Consider the following 21,159-nt stretch of genomic DNA (forward strand, 5'->3'; position numbering starts at 1 on the left):
GACAGTAGACGAAAACTTTTGTTCTCGTGACACTGAAAGTGGAATCTAATCTATTACAATTGCCGATGCATTTAGATGTCCGTAAATAAAATTTTTATTTTGATTTACCTCAATTTCTTAAATTCAAATTACCATGAATCAACCCTCGATCGTGAATTCTACAACAAAATTTGCTTATTGTATTACTCAAAACATTTACTTTTCTACAAATTGTTAATAATCAAAACAAAATTTGAAAAGTACACGAATTTCATAATTATTTAAAATATTTATTATTTTAGTATAATTTTTTATTCAATGAAAATTTAGTAACATTATTTCATCTTGAAAGAATTTTACGTAAAAAAAAGCATTTGAGCAATAAATTTAATTTAAAAATATATACTTGAACTATTTTCCTTGTTGTCAGTAGACAGCATTATTTAAATTAAAATTCACTCTCAAACGTCCAGCTAAGAACTGAGAGAATGTTTGCTTTTCAATCAAGTTAGTTCTTTCCTAATTTGAACAAAAATCTTATGAAAAAATGCCCTTGGATCGGCAGCGGCGGCGATTTAGGTCTGCTTGGCCGTGCGTCTCTAGATGGAAAATGTAAATGTCCTCGGGCCGAATGACTCTAAACAGTAGCCGGAGATTAAAAAAAAAACTATGTTGTTGATCAGACCGACAGCAGTATGTGTGCATGCAGCTCCGCCATACTGCGCGCTGAATCGGCCGAACCGACTCACCCGTACAGTAGACCTATTTGTTCCAGGAAAGGTGGACGAGAAGGCGACGCAGCTGCACGCGATCGCCTCGCTGAAGGTGCTGCTGGACGCGACCAAGCCGCAGAACGGCGCCGCCTCCATGGCGAACCACGCGGGGGGCAGCGCCGGGGGCAGCACCTCGACGGCGCAGGCCGACATCGGAGGCGGCTTGAGTCGTGGCCAGCAGGAGACCGAGCTGGCCGGCGCCGCCGACCAGCCGAACGGGGTCATAGGTCAGGAGGAGGGCGCCGACCCGGTGAGTACACCCCCCACCACTTTTCTACCTTCCTCTCTCATAGAGCCGCAGCGTTTCTTTCTTTCTTTCTTTCTCTTTTTTGATTAAATGGCCGTTCGTTCATTTCGAGTATCAATTCCACTACTTTTGTTTCCTTTTTAGAATTGCGCCTCTGGACCTCTCCCTCGCCGACCGGACGATTAAAAACAAAAGCTTTACGATTCGCTTTTCGCTGTACATAATTCCACCGCCACGATTTTGCGCAGCTTCCGATTCATCGTGCATGCTCAGTTTTAAATTTTTGAAAATCACTTTTTTGATAATATATAAAAAAAAAATACATTCCGGCAGTCCAAGCCCGGCCGGGGAGGTCCAGGCTGTTGTTATGGTAGAGTGTTGTGCTCAGAAACACCTGGTGTCCTCTGTCTGTCTCCACTCTATGTGACTTACTTGACCATCTCACACTTCAAAACACACACGCAACTTTGACTGAAATCACCAACACACTTGTCGATTGAGATCTTCAATTTTCTATACAATCAGATTCGAGGGCGCGCAACCGATTCAGAGAGCGAATTTTAGATGTCATTTATTTCAAAACCAATGAATTTTTTTGCCGGAATGTGAAAATCTGTAAATTATGATAAAAAAGTTAAATCTGATTGATATTTACTCCAAAAACTTTTTAAACATATATGATATATTTATCACGAAAATTTATAAAAGCTTTGACAGAATTCATATAACTTTGTGAAGTGAAATCGCAGAATTAACTTGTCACTTGAAACCCTTCTTGCAAGGTTGTGAATTTTTCATCACTATTTGGATATCCATCCTGGAATTTTGAATTATATCCACCTTCAGAACTTTAAAGATCAAAATTATCGGAGTGGTATTTTTTAAATAAAGACGAAACACAGTAATATTCAATCAGATAAGAAATGATCAACTTTTAATGCCAATCATGGCGAGCGGTACGAATTCAACGAGCAAGTTGGAAGTACGTGAGGGTAATAGCGGCCGACGGTGCGAGCAGGGTGGCGTTCTTCGGGCCGGGAGCCTTGCGGTCGGACGAGTCTCCTGGGCCGGCGTCGGCGGTCTTGGCCGCTCGGGGAATGGAGCACCGGCCGGCGGGGCACGTAGTCTTCGCAGACATCGACATGACCCTCGTGCAGACCTGGTGAACGCAGCGAACGCACTTGGTCATCGCGTCTCAAGCAAAGTTTGAAGCCAAATGAACCAAAATTTGAAATTCGGCTGACCGTTATTGTGTTTGAATTCCAGCAACAATGGAAATTTGTTTTTGTTTATTTGATGGTTGATTTTAAGAATATTACAAATCAGCCTCCAACAATGCAAATTATTGAACATTTTTTAATCCACAACAAATCAAAAGAGATTTTAAAAGCATAAGATCTTGATAAAATGATAAATTCAAATGTTATTTGTAAAAATAAAAAAAATGTTGAATATTTTAAATACAATTATAATTACGCTAAATATTTCATTTCTTAACTATTTAAATTCTTTTTAGCAAAATATGTGCTTTAACGCTGGTGAAATAATCTGAGCGTTTCAGAATCAGATTTGAAATTTACGAAACAAACACGAAAATTTATTGCCTATCTTGGGGCCAAATGAAACACGTCCGTAGATTTCTTTATAGATAAAGGCCTTTTTCTCGTAGTTAGGCCTGGCTGTAAAACATGTCCGAAAAGCATGCAACTCGAGTTGCCCGTTTGTCGAAAGCCGTGAAACTGCCCTAATCGCCTCCCTACAAATTATCCGTCGCGCTAATCGTTGGAGTTGCACGCGTACTGCACACGTGGAATTGTAGGCCGTTGTGTGTTGCGGTCGGAACGTGTTATTATTTTAATTCTCGGCCGCGCCTAGATTTCCGCAGACTGGCTGAAAGGGCCGCGGATCACGCGAATCACCCGTTTTATTTTTTTATTCGGACTTTCCATGCGTGCAATAGAACGCCCGGACACGTCGACTTTAATAAGAGAGAGAGAGAAACAAAAGGTGCTTTTGCTCAACAATTCGCGAATCAATAGTCTCAAGGGAAGAAGGAAAGCTTTTCCCTGTCGCGAATGCAAACAACAAGCCGGCTCATTACAAATGCAAATTCCACAATATCGACTCTTGTATATGCGTGTGAAAGATGCTGATTTATTTCCCCAACTTTGCTGCTCTACCTGAAATGGGTCTTAATGAAGTAGGATAATTTGCGCATCTTCCTACCGCGGAGATAATTGATCCAACTCACTCGAAGCAATAGTTTTTTTTTCAAATGGCTAGAAACTTGATGTTTGTTTGTTTGTTTAGTTTTGTGTAATTTTTGTAGGTTTAAAGTTTGCAAGAGACAAATTATAAATCCATGTTATTTAAATTTGTTAAAAAAAAGAAAACTAGTGTAGGGAACTAAATTTGCACTCGCTGTTTACGTTTATTATTTATTTAATTTAAAAATATTTAATTTTTGAATATTTGAAACATTTACAAGTATTTTAAGCACATATTGTGGAAAATTAATTATTATGAAAAACTATATAATTTTTATTTTCAAATCTACTTTTTAATTCAGGTGATATTTCCAATCATCACAAATGAAATTCATACAACTTGAGTATCAGAGGCAAAATGCCTCCATAATTCAAGCTTAAATTAAAAGTGTGAGCAGGAGAGATAAATTGTGCCAGTGTCTTTCAGCACGTACCAGCATCAGCAAGAAGTCCCTTCACTAACTCTCGGCACGGCTGACTGACCATAGTGACCGTAAAGGGGTAGAGCAGCGTCGGCCCTTTTCAATTCATTATGAATTTTCGGGTCTACTAGACGCAGATCGTGCCACTTAATTGGTTCAATTAGACCGATTAGGCCCGTATGATACCGGCCCCCTTCAAGCGGACCCCCTTTCGCCAAAATCCATTTTGCCCGCAAATATTTACGCGGGGGCTCTTGTGAGTCGTGTTTGCCGCGGCTCGCCACCAGCGGACGGATTTCCTCAAAGGCGTTTTCGCTTTGAGCCGACCGACGTTATACGTGCATTTTAATTAATTGCGCCTCTCTACCGCAGAATGCGCTACATTCATCTCTCTTGCGAGAAGCTCTTGAGAATTTTGCGAGTTTGTGAAGATTTCTGCGAGCGGAAAAATTGGTCAAAAGGTAATCCAGCTTCTTTGCATCTTTTTGTTAACTGACAGAGTAAAATTGAGATGGCGTGCGTTTCATGTTCCTACTAAGACGATTTCGCATTCCGTGTTTGAATTTGTTAAAATAATGCAGTGTTAAATTGAAGGTGGATTTTATCTTGAATTGAAAACTAAAGGTTAACTGCGGTCTGCTGGTTTCTTGTGTCAATGCCGCTGATTATCTAGGGGAGGAATTTGAAAAATTAAAACTGAAATTGTAGAAAAGCATTGAGCTGTATAAAGTCAGTCAACATCTTCAAACTGTGGTTTTTCCAGAAATTCTCAAGGCTTTTAGAATCAGTTTGTTTTTCATTTTTTTTTCAACTAATAGGTTTAACTCAGTTACAATTTTTTAACAGAGTTATATCGTTGTACAAAATACTGAATTGTTTATAAATGTTTATATTGTAAATTAAATATTAACGAAATTGTGCTTCTTGTGTTTCGATTAGACTCTAATCTCACCCAGAACTTTCTTTTCAGTTGTTAAATTTTATTAGAAACGATTAAATTCCAACTAGATAAAATAAATGTTAAATCTTTTAAAATGCTAATCAGATTAGCTTTTATATAAAACTCCATTTATATTCCTCACTCAGCCGTCCGAAATTCGCGAGAGATTTCTCGCCTCTGCGAAATATTCCCAAGCGGATCAAATGAAGAGATTTGGCACGCCTTCTCCCTTCTCTCTCTGGCTTTGCGAAAGCGTGCACCGCCACACACGTTGGGCACGCATGCACGAGAACGCGGAATGCTGTCCCAAAAGAAAGAACAGGAGAATTCGAGAGATTAGCATAAAAGCGGCCGATTTTAAAGCTCCGGACTGGCTGTTGGGTGTAATTTATTTCGAGGAGTTGTTTTATTTGGGCACCGCGGGGTCGTCGGAATTTTTGACGCCCTCCCTCGCGCACACCCCGAGCGACCAACCGACTCACATGTGAGAGCGGCTTCTATTGATCGGACAAACGGACGGCGGCGCCACGCTCGCGAAAGAGAGCATAGTGGCGCTAAGAGCTGAAGGGGGTGCCCCTACCCTACATACCAGGCACCAGCTCGCACTCCTCCGCGGCCCACAATAATACTGTCGCGGTTGCGGCACTTTGGCTGACGCAAATCAACTTGATTGCTCTCAAACGGCTTGTCCTGCTGACCCAAAAACCTGCCCGAACCTGCTCAAACTTCAACCTCAACTTTCAGAAAAACTCTTGCAAAATGATATCTTCGTTTGTTAAAAATTTCATTCCATCATTTTTTCTCCTTTTATAATTTATAGGTTAATATATGAGTTATTATTTCTATGATGCACATCAAAATTATGTGGACTTTGTTTCAAATTAAGTTCCACTAGACAATCTCCTATCAAATTAAATTTCGTGGAATGGAAAAACTTCAACCAATTAAGTAAGAGAAGAAGAGCAGATTAATCTTGATGACAAAGACTTCATTTGTAACTTTAGTTAATATTAAAAGCTATTTAATTGCTTCAAATTTATTTAAATATTCTGTAAATGAAGATTTAAAACTTGATGTATAATTCACATAAATATATTGATTTTTATATCCTCATCTAATTTAAATTCTACTTGGTGAAATATTTATTGTTTGATTACCCACTTTAAGTACAAATGGCATCTCTTCTAGGATAAATCAAAATTTTAAAATCATGAAAAAAATAATAAATGCATCAAAATTAACAAACTCTGCTTCTTTACAAGGCAACTTCAATTTGCTCAATTTAGACAAACTATTCGCAACAAACAATTTAGTATCAAAATTATTTATGGAGTCGGCGAGTTGGGCGCAACACCGTGATGAAATGACTAGGTGCTCCTTGACGGCTGTATATGTGTGCATGCACGCACCATCCCCTGGCACAACAGCCGACGAAAAATCGCCCACTTCCCATTGTCCTTTGGGCTGTGCATTGTCTTACTCTCCACCCGCCCGCCCGCGCCCGCCAAGTACACCCACCCAGAGCAGTCCACCCCAAAATGTCTCCAAAATGGCGCCTCGCACTGCCTAATTTCCGCTACATTACGCGCCCCCACAACAACTTGATCTCCATTAGAATAAATTAAAACTTCGGATGTAGCCACTGGACGCGGGAAATCGGATTATATCTGAGAAGAAAATTTATAGAACAAAAAGTTCATTTCTGAATCCTCTGGATGTATTTTATTGCTGCTCTTTTTATTAGGAAAATAAACACGGAAGAAGTCAAGGCCGGCGGGAAAGAACCTTTCCTGCCTATTTAGATTATGGCCTGTAAAAGAGCCGCGCTACTTATCGCCGACCTTTGATTGTAGATGGCCTTAAGTAAAGTTCCCCGTAACGACGGGCATGCTGTTAAGTGTACCGTGCACGACCAGTTGAAACACAAACTCTTTTCTCATTGAATTTGCAAACTTATAAACTCGATAGCAATAATAATTCCAAGTGAAGCCCAAATCAATAAAAATGGCTTATTATTATATAAGTATTATGTAACCTTGAACTATCTAGTTGGTGGAAGATTAAAAATATTTTAGCTTTTGGTTCATCAAATTGTTAAAAATGATTGAAAACTGAGATGCATTTAATTATTGAAGAAAATAAAATAAATTGAAATTATAAATTGTGAGCCAACCTAATACAAAATATTGCATATTTACAATTTTTAAAATCTATATAAAATTACACTCTGTATCAAAATATTTGTGATGTTGAAGCAAATTATATGAAATAAGATTAATATTTTGACCAGTAAAAGCTTCATGATTAAATTTAATTGGCTTGCAAATCGAGAGAGTAGCATTTTAATTGCTTGTCCTCATTTAGCCGTAACTATTTTAATGCGACCACTAATGCAACGGTCGTGGTATGCGAGTTTGCATTATCTTTTTTCACCTCCGCAAATAATGCAAAATATAATCTGCTCTCGGCACGTGCTCATAATTGAGACTAATTCAGCTCGTGGCTTTTGTGCATCCATCACGGGGCGTTTAATCTCCAATGAAAAAGCTTTTACAAAATTAATCCCGCCGAGATTCGCGATGACGACGATGCTGGTAATAATAATGTCTCTCTAATGGGCCGCACTCGCCTCAACAGCAATCATTTTTTACAGCCCCCGTCTCTAATGTCTACACACAGAGACAAGGCGGCCAATTAAAATGGAGGCATAAAGAGCATCGCCAAGCCGATTAGTCTCGCTAGATAGAGAGCAGATCAGATACAATAAGAATCATCCTGCAGACCTGCACACAAAATCAGGGACCAAAAAATTGAGCCAACCAACAAATTTATCCTCATAGAAGAACATCAACAAAAACAAACAAATGCTTGAGGACAACCTTTTTTCAAAATAAGTTAATTTCCATGAGTAAAATTTATACTCGTTACACCCCCCCCCCCCCTTTAAACGATTGCATTTAGTATAACATAGGTACGTATTTTTAAAAAAAAAATGATTAACTGAGTGTGAAATATTCCAAAATCTTATTTTACAAATTTTGCATAAATGATTTAATTAAATGAGTAAAGATTGTCTAATGAATTTCAATCGCGGCCGTGCCGATAGCTCTTTTAAATAATCTCGTTCTCGCTTGATGGAGCACGTGTTCAGCCACCTCCCATTCTCTCGTTCGCTTAATTAAAAAAGCGGCGCTCTCTCGCAGTTTGCGTCACATTAGCGAGAACAATGCGCGTAATTCGGTAAGGTCAAAAGGCAGGCAGGTATAACAGACAGACTTTCCTTCTTTCTTTCACTGGCAACGTGCCCGCCCGCAGACTCTGCTCGACGGCCTGAAGCTCTTTTTCACGGCCGTATACTTTTTGCGAAAACGTTAGTCGCGAAATTCGCCTCCGCGGTATGTATGCAACCTGCTCGTCGCCGCTGTGCAGCAGGTTGCGCGACGGCGCCGCCGTACGTCACTCTAAAAGATTTATCCGTCTGGGGCGCGTGCCAAAAAATGAGACATGACCGGCCTGCGCGTTTATTTTAACTGGAAATTATAACTCACATCCCTTTATAAAATAAAAGTCGGACACATTTCTGTTTGTTTACCCTTCATAATTGGCACGATTTCCTCATCAAGCTTGAGATTGATTCTAGAAAAAGTGAAAAGAAGGCTCCTAAAATATTCAGAAATAAATAATACATAAATAAAATTAACCATTTTTTTAACTCAAACTCTGCTATTTTCCTTGATGAGTTTTATGAGATAAATCTGGGTAATTCCACCTCGATAATCATTAACTTTTTAACTCTTGGATTAAGAAAAAAAATAAAACTTAATGTTTACAACATAAGCAAAGATAAGTACATTGATTTAAAATGCAAATTAATGATACCTCAACATATATAATTTTAATATTTCAAAAGAAAATCATGGATATAATTTATAATTATAAATTTGTTATCTTCAAATTTTTGCTAAAATTTTGCTTACGTTATTTTCCAAATTTTCATTAGTTGCAATGTTACATCATTAACAAATTATTAAAATTTATAGATATGTTGCCAATTTAAACAAATTCTAAATACTTGAAAACTGTACGGAGTTAAGCTATATTCACAGATAAACAAATTCATTATTAAATTAGACAATTTCCGCTCTCAAAACTGATTATTGTTGTTCTTACAATTTGTTTAACGGGATGCGCCCTCGAATCGACATACAAGAGTAATTATTACAATACTTTGCAACACGCAATACACCACGTTGTGTGTCATTCATTGTCACCGCCACTTGATCGCTTTGTGTTTTCCGCCGCTGCTCTTTCCATTTCATTTCACTGCCAATCAATCAGTCAAGAAAGAAGACAACACAAACACACACGCATTCGCAAACACACAACACTAAATCACACATAACCCAACTTCTGGCGAGTTTTAGCGATCAAATAATTTTTTTAAACAGACACAGATTTAATGAATTATAAAAAATATAGAGAGAAAACATTGAAGTTGTTGTGATCGAAACACCGAGTTTTGCGACATTTTTTTATTAAGAGACTGTTTGTTACTTGTTGAATAATTTTTATTTTTGTCCTGATTTGTTGCGATTGAGTTTGATTTTGATTGAGCGCTGATGTGACGAGCTGTTGATGACTCCGTGCTGGGGTCGGGCTGGTTGTTGTGGTTTCAGGCCCGTGAGCGATTGTTACCTGCAACCTGTGATACACCTCCAACAGTGCCAAGAGGTGGCCCTCGAAACCTCGTGAGCTCGCCTCTTATCACCGATAGTGCTGCCGCTGATCAGACGGATGATGAATGTGTAGGTCATCCCTCCATCACCCTCTGAACCCCTCTGATCCGCCCCCTTTTGCATAATTTTAATTGACGACCGAGACCAAAACCAACAGAGCAGTTTTCTTCTTCAAACCCACCTGTGCCCCCCAGTTATTTTCGATCAACAGATATTAATTTTTGCATAGTTTTATTTGTTATTCCATTGAGTGTTTTACTATATCCGATCGGTTTGATTGCTTTTTGGCAACCGAGTTTTTTGCTCTTGATGGATGGAGAGACTGATCACTCACAGATTAATGTTGTTCTTATGTGTCACACACATCCTGTTCCATTTTCATTTCATCTACTCACTCACTTCTCTCTCACACACAAAACGAGTCTCCCGCGCGGTTGTTGTTTATTTATTTATCTTTTTTTTTTGTAGTTTTGCAGAAACATGCAAGTGAAACGCTGAAATTGTTTTGGTTGTACTTGTCTTTTTCTCTCTTATATTTCAAACAGGCCTGTGGCTAATGGATTGGGATAAATAGTAACATATTATTTAATGGAAATCTTTAAATAAATATTTCTCGGATCAAAAGTTTTTCCTAGGCAACGAAAACAAGTAATTCTTATTATTTTTTTACAGAGATAAAGTTATTTTAACCAAAAAAATTTTTATCTTCATTTTATATTTGTACAGTCCTGTTAAAAGAACAAAGAAAGGCAAAGTTTTGTTGAAAATGGAATGAAATATATTTTTCATCCACTTCAAACACCTTGATAGCAACTGTATCTTCCACTTTTCTTGAACAATTAAATCATAAATAATTAAAAAAAAGTAATAAATTTTTTTGTACTTGCCTGTTATTCCTACCCCTTAGTTGACACTGAAACAAAAAACCTACTTAATTAATATATATTTAATATAATAATTCTTAACCCCCAACCCCGTAACTACTTTTTGTTTACTTATTTACCTTTAAAAAATTTCATTTTAAACTTAGAGATTTTAACAACAATCAATAATAATGAAAATTTAAAAAATTATTTTATGCTTTATATTGTTCTTTCAATTAAAATTTTGTATCTAATTATACAAATATTTTTTTTTTAATGACAATAGAGAAAAAAAAATCAGTCACACTATTTAAATTTTAATACATTATTCAAATCATTCTTTTGTTTAAGTTACTCGTGCGACATATTTCACAAGCAGTTTTCTTGCAATCTGAACTGCCCAGTTCTTTTTTCCCCCTTCGACATTGCAATGCCACTCTGCGGATCGAAAACTGGAAAGCCCAATCTGCGGCGAGTAAATTTGCGAGTGCCGCGGCGTGGATAAAAATGTAAACGGCTCTCGCATGTAAAACGCCCCGGGAAAGTGTTGCGAGCACAAAAATAAAAGAGAGGCTTCAATTTGCGTTTTTACTACCACAATTGCGTACAAAGTAAAATGTATACAAAAAAAATAGAAAGGGATGCTTTTTATCCGTTCGGCGCGCCAATTCCCAAGGGAGCAATATTTCAGCGGTTTCATTTACATACACCTGTATAATGCCAATTTCATTGGCCTTGTTTTCATTGGTTGCCGATCATTCGATATCACCACATTTTGATTTACTGACTGAGCCACGCGCGTTCGTTTTATCGCACCCGGTGTTAAATAATCCGGCTCCAAACTCTGGGTTTAATTTTTAATTAATTGACACCGAGAGCGCCAATTGATTACAAATCAATATTTAACTTATTCACAGGATGAACGCGTGTAGTTCGATCTCCTCCCCCTCATGCATTTTCATCTATCTCTCTATCTTTCTCTCGTGTTTTATCTCTCTATGCTGTGCATGATAAGACATGAACTCTATTTTTGCCTGTCATTTTCTTATATATATAATTATCTCTATACCACTTCTTATCGGTTCCATTTTCTTATCTTTGATTTTATACTTCAACATACATAACAGAATTTTGCTTCATAATATTATGGAATTGTTAAAGTTATTGAGGGGCGTTTGCACGAAAAACGTTTCCCGTTTTTGAGCGGCCGCCGTCTGGAATATTTGAATAAAAATTTCAGATCGCGACCTATTTTTCACTAGTGTTACCATATTATATTATGCTGCCTTGCAAATAGTTCCAAGCGGAAATTTCCATTCAAGTCGAAATTTCCGAATATTTTTAGAAAATTGATTTTCTCCCTGCAAATTTTTCACATAGTGTGTGTCGAAGTTTAGATTTGTAGTGACCTTTAGAAGCAGGCCTAATTATAACATAGACTTTTTGCAAGGCATTATTTTTTGATCAAGAATTATATGATTTTTGCCAGAGACCTGATTATTTGATTACCATGTGGTTGATTTGACTGTTTTTTGCATTGATTTTTACAGGCCTGCAGATGCACCACAGTGATGGAGAGTTGTTGAGATTGAATCGATGTTGTTAATTGTTGTGTTGTTTGTTGTTATGTTTATATATCAATACTCGAACGATATTTAAGCAGAAAGTTTTTTCTTGATTCTTGTGTTTGCCTAATGATGATTTACAATTCATTTTGATTTTGAGACGAAAACGTCAATGAGTTTTTTCCACAATGCGTGTGTGCATTTTCGGTTTTTTGGTCTGGCGATTATTATTATTATTATTATTGAAAAAGAAATTGAAATTAGTTTTTTGTGAGAAAATAATTTTATACACACACTCACACATGAGTTTTAGCGTCTATCCTGAGATATTTATAAATGAACCTATAAATAGCTCAAACACTGACTGACACACAGACACACTCTCGAAAATGAGAATATATAAATATTTCGCTTGCAAATTTCCATCTTTTTCCTGCTGGTATAGAACTCTGTTGTCTGCTTCCTCTCTATCTGCTCTCTCTCTCACCTGTCTCTCTCTCTTCTTTCGCATACAGTAGAAGTTCTTATACTTTTTTTCTTTATAATATGTGTGTGTGCGTATCTCACTCACTGTTTCGCACTGCCACCCCTTCGGCTGGCGCACTTCAATTTTAATCCTCTTTGTGTGTAGAACATGCCCGAAGACGAGCTAGAAGAGCCCGTCGAGCCGCTGGACATCTCGTGGCCTAACACTTGGCGCAAAAGAATCACCTACGTTCTGGTGGCTCCAATCATGTTCCCACTGTGGCTCACCTTGCCTGATACTAGAAGTCCGAAAGGTACTTAACGAAAATCAAACAGGAGAGAAAATTTTTATTAATTGGCCTTTAATTCTGGTCAAAAATTATTTTCATTTCGTGAAATTTGAAGTTTAAAATTTCTGATAAATTTTCTAACAATTTGTGTTTGTTTTTGACAGGCAAGAAGTGGTTCCCTGTCACCTTCATGGGCAGCATAGTGTGGATTGCGGCCTACTCGTACCTGATGGTCTGGTGGGCCAATATTGCTGGCGACACTGTCGGTATCCCGCCAGAGGTCAGTGAACCTTTCATATTTGTTATCATTTTCTTTCTTTCGAGCCGTTTGATTCAATGTGTCCGCTCGGCAGGTGATGGGTCTGACCTTTTTGGCGGCCGGCACCTCGATTCCTGATCTCATCACGTCGGTGATTGTGGCGAGAAAAGGGTTTGGTGATATGGCTGTCTCCTCGTCTGTCGGCAGCAACATCTTCGACGTCACAGTGGGGTGAGTCGATATATCTCTCTCTCTCTCTTTTTCACAGAGTTGCGTTATTCGAGGCATAACTCAAGTCAATTTCAATTTCCATCTTGCAAGATAACTATTTTACAAATATTCACTTAGCTGCGAAACTATTTTTCCTCTTCGAACTATGTTAGATATAAAAATACAAATTTAAAATACTTTAAATAAATTTTTTTAATTAGATTCTATTCTCTGAAATATAAAATCTAAATTTTTTTAATAAAATAGAAATTTTAACTTTTCTGAGAAGTCAATAGACACACTATTTAAATAATGTAATTGCAACCATAAAACTTATCTTTTTGGTAAAAGACCTCTCTGGTCTGTGCAAATATAGCTAAACCGGAAATGTACATAATTTTTGTTTAAGAAATTTTACTTTTAAAAATAGAAAAAATAATGATAAAAGTCTACCACTAATAGAATTGTTGATGCATAAAATAGAAATCCGATTGAATTTTTTTTAATCAGATACGAAATTTTTGCAAACCTCTGTGTTTTATTTTCTCTAAATTTACCGCTGTTAAGTGGAGCCTTGTTAGGAGCGATAAAATTTTTGCTAATCAAGTTGAGCCACCGCGTGCGTACACCTCTGGCAAAGTGCACTCCACCTTCTGCGAGGTGGAAACCACTCTCTCTTTGAGCAGAAAATTCGCTTTCCTCGTGCCAACAAATTGAAATAAATATGCCTTTAAAATTAGTTTTCCTCGGCTCTCAAAAGTTCAGCTTGCAAGTCAGCCGGTCTTTCTCTCTCGGGCTCTCATTAATAAAGTGTGGAACAAAGGCGCGCTCACATATTTACCGACTGCAGCAGCCTCTGAACTGCTGGCTGGCTGGCCCATTTATTAATAAAAAAGATAATATATACTCAGGCAAGCAAGCAACACAGCAAGCGCTATTATGTGTTTCTGCCCGGCTGGCTGCATGCTGACTCAAAAGAGAAAAGCTCGTATCTTTTTGAAGGAAAGGAAAAAAAGAATTCTACTCCAAAGAAAGCAAAAGTTACTTTGCACTCCCCGGAGCGCATTCAACTCTGCAGGTGGACGAGCAGAGATGGAGTTTTCATTTTTTATGTGTGCACGTTCCTCCCACGCCGCCGAAATCCGAAGCGGGAGGAAAACTGATCCTGACGAAATTCGCTTCCGAGACTCGGTTCCGCCGTTAAAAATAGGGAAAAACAAGAGACTTTCTTGCGGCCTACACAAGGGAGAGAACCAAGTATTGACAGCGCAAATGGCGCATGACTGGTGCGGTGCTGGTCTCTCATTATTAAAGTAGATAGAAACTGATATATATTCTGCGGCTTAATTTCAGAGCCAAATTAATTAGACGAGAAAACTTTAAAAAAAAGGAGGTAATCTAGTCAAGGTCATAATTTTAAGCAACATTCTTTGTTTAAATGGAAAGATAATGTAAAATGCAATATGTTCTAAACTCTTTTGGCTTATCTTTAAAAATTTTGATAAAAACTTTGAACTCGCTGTAAATAAAAATTTAATTTTTATTTCAATTTGTCCTATTTGTTTATTCTTGTAATTTACAAAAATAATATTTTTTTAGCCATATAAAATATTTCCATTTCCTTTCATGTTAGTACAGAATTTTGAAATGTAATTCAATTTTTTATAATCGATATTTCTTGTGTATCATTTGCAGAGTGGAATTACATTGTAAATTTTTTATTGATTGGTGACTGGAAATTTTCGCACCGCTTAATTAACCTCTGAAATACTTTAAATAACTTTTAAAAGCTTAATTGGAATTGATTTTTGGCCCTTAATTTGTCATATTTTGGAGAATTTTATAAGTTCAAATCCACTTAAATTGGCGCTGCTGCATGCGGCTAAATCGCGAGTGCTTTTTGTGGCACACAACGGGCCAAGATTTTAATCATTCATTACTTTGTCACGCATTTTATGAATGGCTCGGTGCGCTTCGCACGGCAAAACGCGCGCGTGCTCAGATGAATATGCATGCCAGCTACATGCATAATGTACCCACGTACATTAGCGCGACCGGCCCTCGGGGCGGCTCATTCGTGTTCTCTCTGACACGGCGCTTTTTGTCGTCGCTAATTTTCCCCAGAACTACGCGGGAGCGCGCGCTGCGGCTAATTTGCTGCGTGCAGCTAAATTTAGACCGAGGTGTTGTTCCTTACGTAAGAGCCTAGTAATTGAATTTCAGCGTGTTCCCCTTAAGTGGGCTGAAAAACGTTTGAGAAAAATAAAACGTTTCAAAAATATCAAGTTACCAAAATAATAAAATATGACCACAGAAAAACAGGCGAAAATGTCCATTAAAAGAAAACATAACGTCTGTCTGCGAAAACAGTATTTCAATAGAAAATAATTTTGTTTGTCAGCTTGCATTTTTAAATTTTTAAAGACTTATTTGAAACTCTGACATTAATTATTTAAATAGACAGAACTTTCATGTGTACATTTTATCATTAATCGTCATTTATCACATTTATTTGTTTAATTTTGACTAAAATGTCCTAAATTATACATCTATCGGATTTTTCTAGCGTATTAATTTAATTAAATAAACAAAGATGGCTTGTTTAAAAAATAAAAATAAATTGTTCGCCTGAATTATCATAAATAGTCAACTCGATGAGCGTAGATGTTGCACCGGTTGCATACCTTATACACTCATCATCACCAAATTGCAGAAAATTTTCTTGGCATGGCTTAAATAAATTCTTGTTGCAGACTCCCGGTGCCTTGGCTAATCTACGGCATGGTGTACCAGAGACCTGTAGAAGTGAACAGCGTTGGAATGGTGTGCTCCATCTCCATCCTCTTCATGATGCTCCTGTTCGTAATCATGTCCATCGCTTGCTTCCACTGGCGGATGAACAAGGGTCTTGGCTTCACCATGTTCTTGTTGTACTTTGTGTTCGTCGCCGTCTCGCTCATGTTTGAGTATGAAGTCATCATGTGCCCCTTTTAAATGTATTCAAAAGGATCGAACTCTATCACACATAATGCGACTCTAGAAAGGAATTTTTCGTTATATCGTATTATAATTATTATTATTATTATTGTTGTTGATCCATATAATAGATATATGAATTTGAGTCTCAGAGAGAGAAGAATAATAAACGCTTCTTCGTGGCCCCCGGGGCGATTGTGAGGTGACTATACACGAACTCTGCCTGTTGAAAAATGATTCAGCGCGTGGTTTGTAATACTTATACGAAAACGATATCAAATTTTTTCATCTGAATAAGAATGAAACCCCGAGAATGTGCGGTTATACATTAATAATTTTTGAATTTAAACACAAGTTAAAAATTACGAGAATAATACATTCGAATGGCCTACACATAATAATATATATTACATATATATTTCAATGATGCATATATATATTAGAAAAATGAACGCATGTCTAATTTCACACATACACACTGCGGTGGACGAAGGAGAAAAGTTTGCGCACATCAAAACTTTTTGCGAAAAAATATATGTATAAGAGAAGCCTCTCGAAAAAGATCCAAAACAAAAGTGTTAATTTTCTAACACGTCCAGAAACATAATCGTGCCATTTTTCGTTGAGATAATCGTTGATTTGTTTGCAAAGCAACAGTTGTTCATTAGTTGTAACGATTGCATTGATTTCATAGAAGTCTTTATGATCACAAACTCACGCGCGCGTTGATAAGGGAAAATTATTTCGGAAAACAGATACACGAAAATTGCTCTCTAGGTGAAGAAGCAAAATCTCTCTAGTTGATTTATTAATAATTGTGTAATCATTGAGTGATCAGGTATAAAAGTGAGACAACAAAAAACTTGTACATATTTAACTAGCAAAACTGCGTAAAGTTAATTAATTATAATACATATTATGTAAAATTAGCTAAAAAAAAACTGAAGTGAAAAAAAACAACATAAAACGGTTATACACACAAGATGAAGAGAGAGCATTAAGTCTTGTTTTTAATTTACAAAGTGATACCAAAAAAGTTGTGATTGCTTAGATGTTATTAATTAACCAATAACAGCCGACAAGAAAAAAAGTAATGAAAGAATTTAAGCAAAAATTGAATACTACGGACCGTCAGCCTCATTTTTGAAAGGGCCGGCGGCCGCACAGCAGAAGAGTTTAGATGGAAACATATTGTTTTGCGGGCTGATGCTTTTCAAACGTCCTCTCAGTTCAGATCCTTTGAGAAAGATTTGTTCTTTTTCACAGGTCCGTCTGGGTTCATTTTTGCAGTGGCGGACGGACATTCAGCCAAAATAAACTCAACTCTGTCCAAAATAAAAGAGAAGAATTTTCAATTTCATTTCACTTGGTTGAGGGGGTTTTGGCAACTTGAGCTGCCACTGCAAAGAAAATTGACTTAAAATAAAATAAAACCTGTTTGGAAAAGTAATAGCCTTGTCGACAACCCCTCGGGCTCGGAGGGTTATCGATGTTGCTCATTTCTCTAAGTGTGTAAATTGAAGAAAGAAAAAACTCTGATCTCCTTGGTGTACTTTATATTTGAATCGCATTTGATTGTTGTTGTCCGATTGTTTATTTTTGTAAAAAAAAAGTATAATACCACACGTTTCTCTGGATTGGTGACAAAGAAGTATAAGAAATTTCAAAATTGGTGCTTTCCTTATTGACGTTTTCATACACGTTAGGCGCAATCGTAAACGAAATAAAACCATCCTGTTTGTTTTTGAAAAATGCAAGAAAGACAAGTTAGACTTCAGAAAAGCAATAAGCATCAAGATAATTATGTATTAATGATAATACTTAAAAAGGTTATATTAAAATGAAAAAATGAGGTTTAAAAAAAATGGGTCAAAAAATTTATACACACATGCTACCATTACTGACCGCGAGTGAATTAATTATTAAACAAAATGTAAATTATGAAGAAAAGTCTTTCTGTGTGGTAAATTCAACTGTCTAGGGCGACGTAACGCGCGACGAGAGAGCCAGTACACTAAAAATATAGAAGTCGGCAGAAAAACCCACACACGTGTTTGTACCATATAATGAGAGCATCAACAACTGCAGATATTTATAAGCGTATTTAATAAGGGCATATTATAGAGACTTAACTCATACAAAGTAATATACGCATATACTCTTTAAGTTACCATAAACATACTATAGGTGCATTCTATAGTACGGGTGCGAGAGAGAGTGGAATATTAAAAATGCGCTGGAGAGACTAATCCTGCTGAATGTTCTTTTTGCGTGTTGAAGACTCAAAGCAGGTCAAAAATGATCTACAATTATTTAGACACGTGCGAATGTTGTAACACACAATTTATTAACAAGTAAATATTATTTCCCTTAATGTCTCTCTCGTACTTTTCACAGCGTTGTGGAATCTCACTTTTAAAAAAAAATCTTGTCGCTGTTTCTCTAAAAACGAACTTTAGAGTGGAAAAAAACAATACGCGCACCTTCTCTCATACTGGTAAAATTGCTAAAACCTGCTACTATGATACACACTAATTAATTGATTATTAAATTACTACTTAATTATATACTGACGATCATTATTATCTATATAATATATAGCTACCTAGAGCAGGATAACTCTAGATAGGATTGTTGTCTTTTTATTACAACTTATACTTGGAACACTCACGTGGTCGTTTGATTGACCAACGATTTTCGTTTTGTTTACTGTCCTTGATCTGCAAAAACACTTTTGACTGTGCATAATGATGTCCACTTAGTTAGGTGGAAAAATTATCCTGTCATGTGTGCGTTTGTTCATTGATTGAAATTATATATTGACAAGTTGTCTGTTGGCCTCTAAACTGTTTGAGTTGAAATAATTACGTCTTTACTTGCAAAAACTATATATTATGAATTAAAAAAAAGCGCTCTCATTCATTCTACTACTGTTGTTAATTGTTGATCTAATTACGCATGATTCATAATGACGTTGGTGCAAGCTGCACAAACAAGTTTTAAATTCTTATAATCTAATACGAATCTCTATATATTATATAAAATACTAGTACCTTAGACTGTGTGTGATATTTTTTTAGATGAGAGACGCGTGGATGCCCGTTGATTATTTACTATGACGAGCTAGCAAGAGAGAGTGTACTGAGAGGAATAAAATTGTAAAACTCGTAAAGGTATCTCACGTAGTAACAAAAAGTGAAAAAATGTATAAAAGTAAACATCTCTCAAATTTCGGAGCGCGAAACTCACTCAGCTCCATGTATCTCATCTCTCTATCTCTCATTATTGTCAACGTATTCAACACACTTTCACGAACTCTTGCCACTTTACACAAACTGCATATATTGTTGAGTTAAAATATTTAAAAAAAAAAAACTTGGAAATTTTCACGTAATATAACACAGAAAATCAACACACACATTCACTTCAACGTATATAACGAAGAAATTTTCTCTCGCCTCTCTTTCTATGAAAAACGCAACTATATCATAATACACCTTAACTATCCATAAAAATATAATTAATTGCTGATTTTCGAGGAAAAAAATGTAATCTCTAATATTAAATCAACAAAAAAACTTTTCTGCTGCTAATATAAACTGCTGTTTAAAGAATGTTAAAATATATCACGATAAAGCAAAGTATTTGAAAAAAAAAGATGAATTTAAGGAAATTTGATATTAACGTGTTTTAGTAAAATCTACTTCCGTCAAAATCAATTTTTTTTTTTTAATTTTCAGAGCAGAATAATCATTCAACTTTAACAGCGACAACTTAACTGTGTTCTTAAAAACCATAGTGTTGATCACCCTACTTATTAAAATTCATTCTAGAGTTGAAATTAAATCTAAAATGAAGCTTTTCTGCTTTCCAGTGTTGTTACAAAAGCGCAAAATTTGGAGAGTTGATTTGATTGGAATAATTAATTATTAATCTTCACCTCCGCTGTTACGAGACAATTTAAGTCGGGAATTATACAAAAAAAAAGAGAATACCCATCGCACAGAGACACAAAACAAACACACACAAAAACACACTCAGTATGTCTGATTATTTCTCAGTAGTTGCAGGAGAGACGTGGAAAACAGAGAGCTGCTGATTTTATTGAGGCATAATTATATACATACATGACATAATAAACCAAAAAAGAAAACTAAATGGATGGCACACTTTTGTATTTTGTAGCAAATATCTTCGTATTATTAAGTGCCTAGTAATAATGTTGAAAAATAATGATTATATCTTGTATAATACAGTGTAAGACAGATTAATCATTGAGACAAATTGATCCGTTCCCCGTCTTGATTCCCGACCCTTTTCTCGCTCTCTCTAAAACCCCAAACATTTTCGCCTCTTTTCCCCAATTTTCTGCAACCTGCATACTGTATTGAAGCCAAATTTCCACGCGGTTCTTTTGGTAGGAAAAAAAATGATTGCACATATCAGGCGTCTCTAATCTCTCTCAAATTTGATCAATCGTTTCGTGGAAAAGTGATGGGCCAATTTTTCAGCCTGATTGCAGTTCGTACGCAAGCAGGGCTACCTAGACAAGAAATGAATGAATGATCGTTGTTTCTTGGATCATTGCTAAATAATCAAAATTCGAACGCTGATGACTTAACTCTCAATAATAATATTGAAAAACTGTCGTAGCGCGGCGTAGTGACTCTTCCTGGGACGAAATGACAACTAGGCCTATGGTTGCATACAGTATGACTTTTTCATTCAAATTTCCTGGTATTGAGATTCGGTTGACGTAGTTCACGCTGTAGTTTTATTATCGTTCTAAGAAAAGAAAAATCAACCCATCATCCTCTCTATCTCTCTCATTCCACTTCTATCGATAAACTATCTATCAACTTCTTGGAAACTCTTTTTAAACGCTCTAAAATTTAACATAAAACTTTCTCTCTTTCTCATGCATATATTAGAGGCATTTTCTGGTTTTGCATCGACATATACGCGGTTCGTTGACTTTCCAACTTGTTTCGGCCTTTTCAAATTATTCCTTCCTTCTCATGTGAGTGTTTTCCTTCCCACCTATCCACTTGCGTTTTCACATTTTTGTGAGATGCATTTTTGTTGACATAATGCATTATTTACATATGATGAGCAAGAATATAATAATTGTTTTTAAAGTTAATTGCGCTGTGTTTCATTTAATCTC

At 36.5% G+C, this 21,159-nt stretch overlaps 1 protein-coding gene across 4 annotated transcripts in view; it reads left to right on the forward strand.

Annotated features, from left to right (window-relative positions):
• The window catches only part of LOC132202949 (sodium/potassium/calcium exchanger Nckx30C), a 96,791-nt gene extending 75,656 nt beyond the window's left edge, over window positions 1-21,135 (forward strand). For 2 of the 4 annotated variants that reach the window (XM_059630310.1, XM_059630308.1), the window contains 6 exons: window positions 740-1,002; window positions 9,305-9,433; window positions 12,424-12,571; window positions 12,712-12,827; window positions 12,901-13,037; window positions 15,770-21,135. In XM_059630310.1, coding sequence (XP_059486293.1) covers window positions 740-1,002; window positions 9,305-9,433; window positions 12,424-12,571; window positions 12,712-12,827; window positions 12,901-13,037; window positions 15,770-16,010 — 1,034 coding nt within the window. In that variant the 3' untranslated portion in view covers window positions 16,011-21,135. The remainder of the gene's footprint in view (window positions 1-739; window positions 1,003-9,304; window positions 9,434-12,423; window positions 12,572-12,711; window positions 12,828-12,900; window positions 13,038-15,769) is intronic. The other 2 variants (XM_059630309.1, XM_059630311.1) reach the window with 2 other exon arrangements.
• The last annotated feature ends 24 nt before the right edge of the window (window positions 21,136-21,159 follow it).

This window comes from Neocloeon triangulifer, unplaced genomic scaffold, assembly GCF_031216515.1.
Source record: "Neocloeon triangulifer isolate White Clay Creek 2 clone unplaced genomic scaffold, ASM3121651v1 ptg000017l, whole genome shotgun sequence".
Taxonomy (NCBI): Eukaryota; Metazoa; Arthropoda; class Insecta; order Ephemeroptera; family Baetidae; genus Neocloeon; species Neocloeon triangulifer.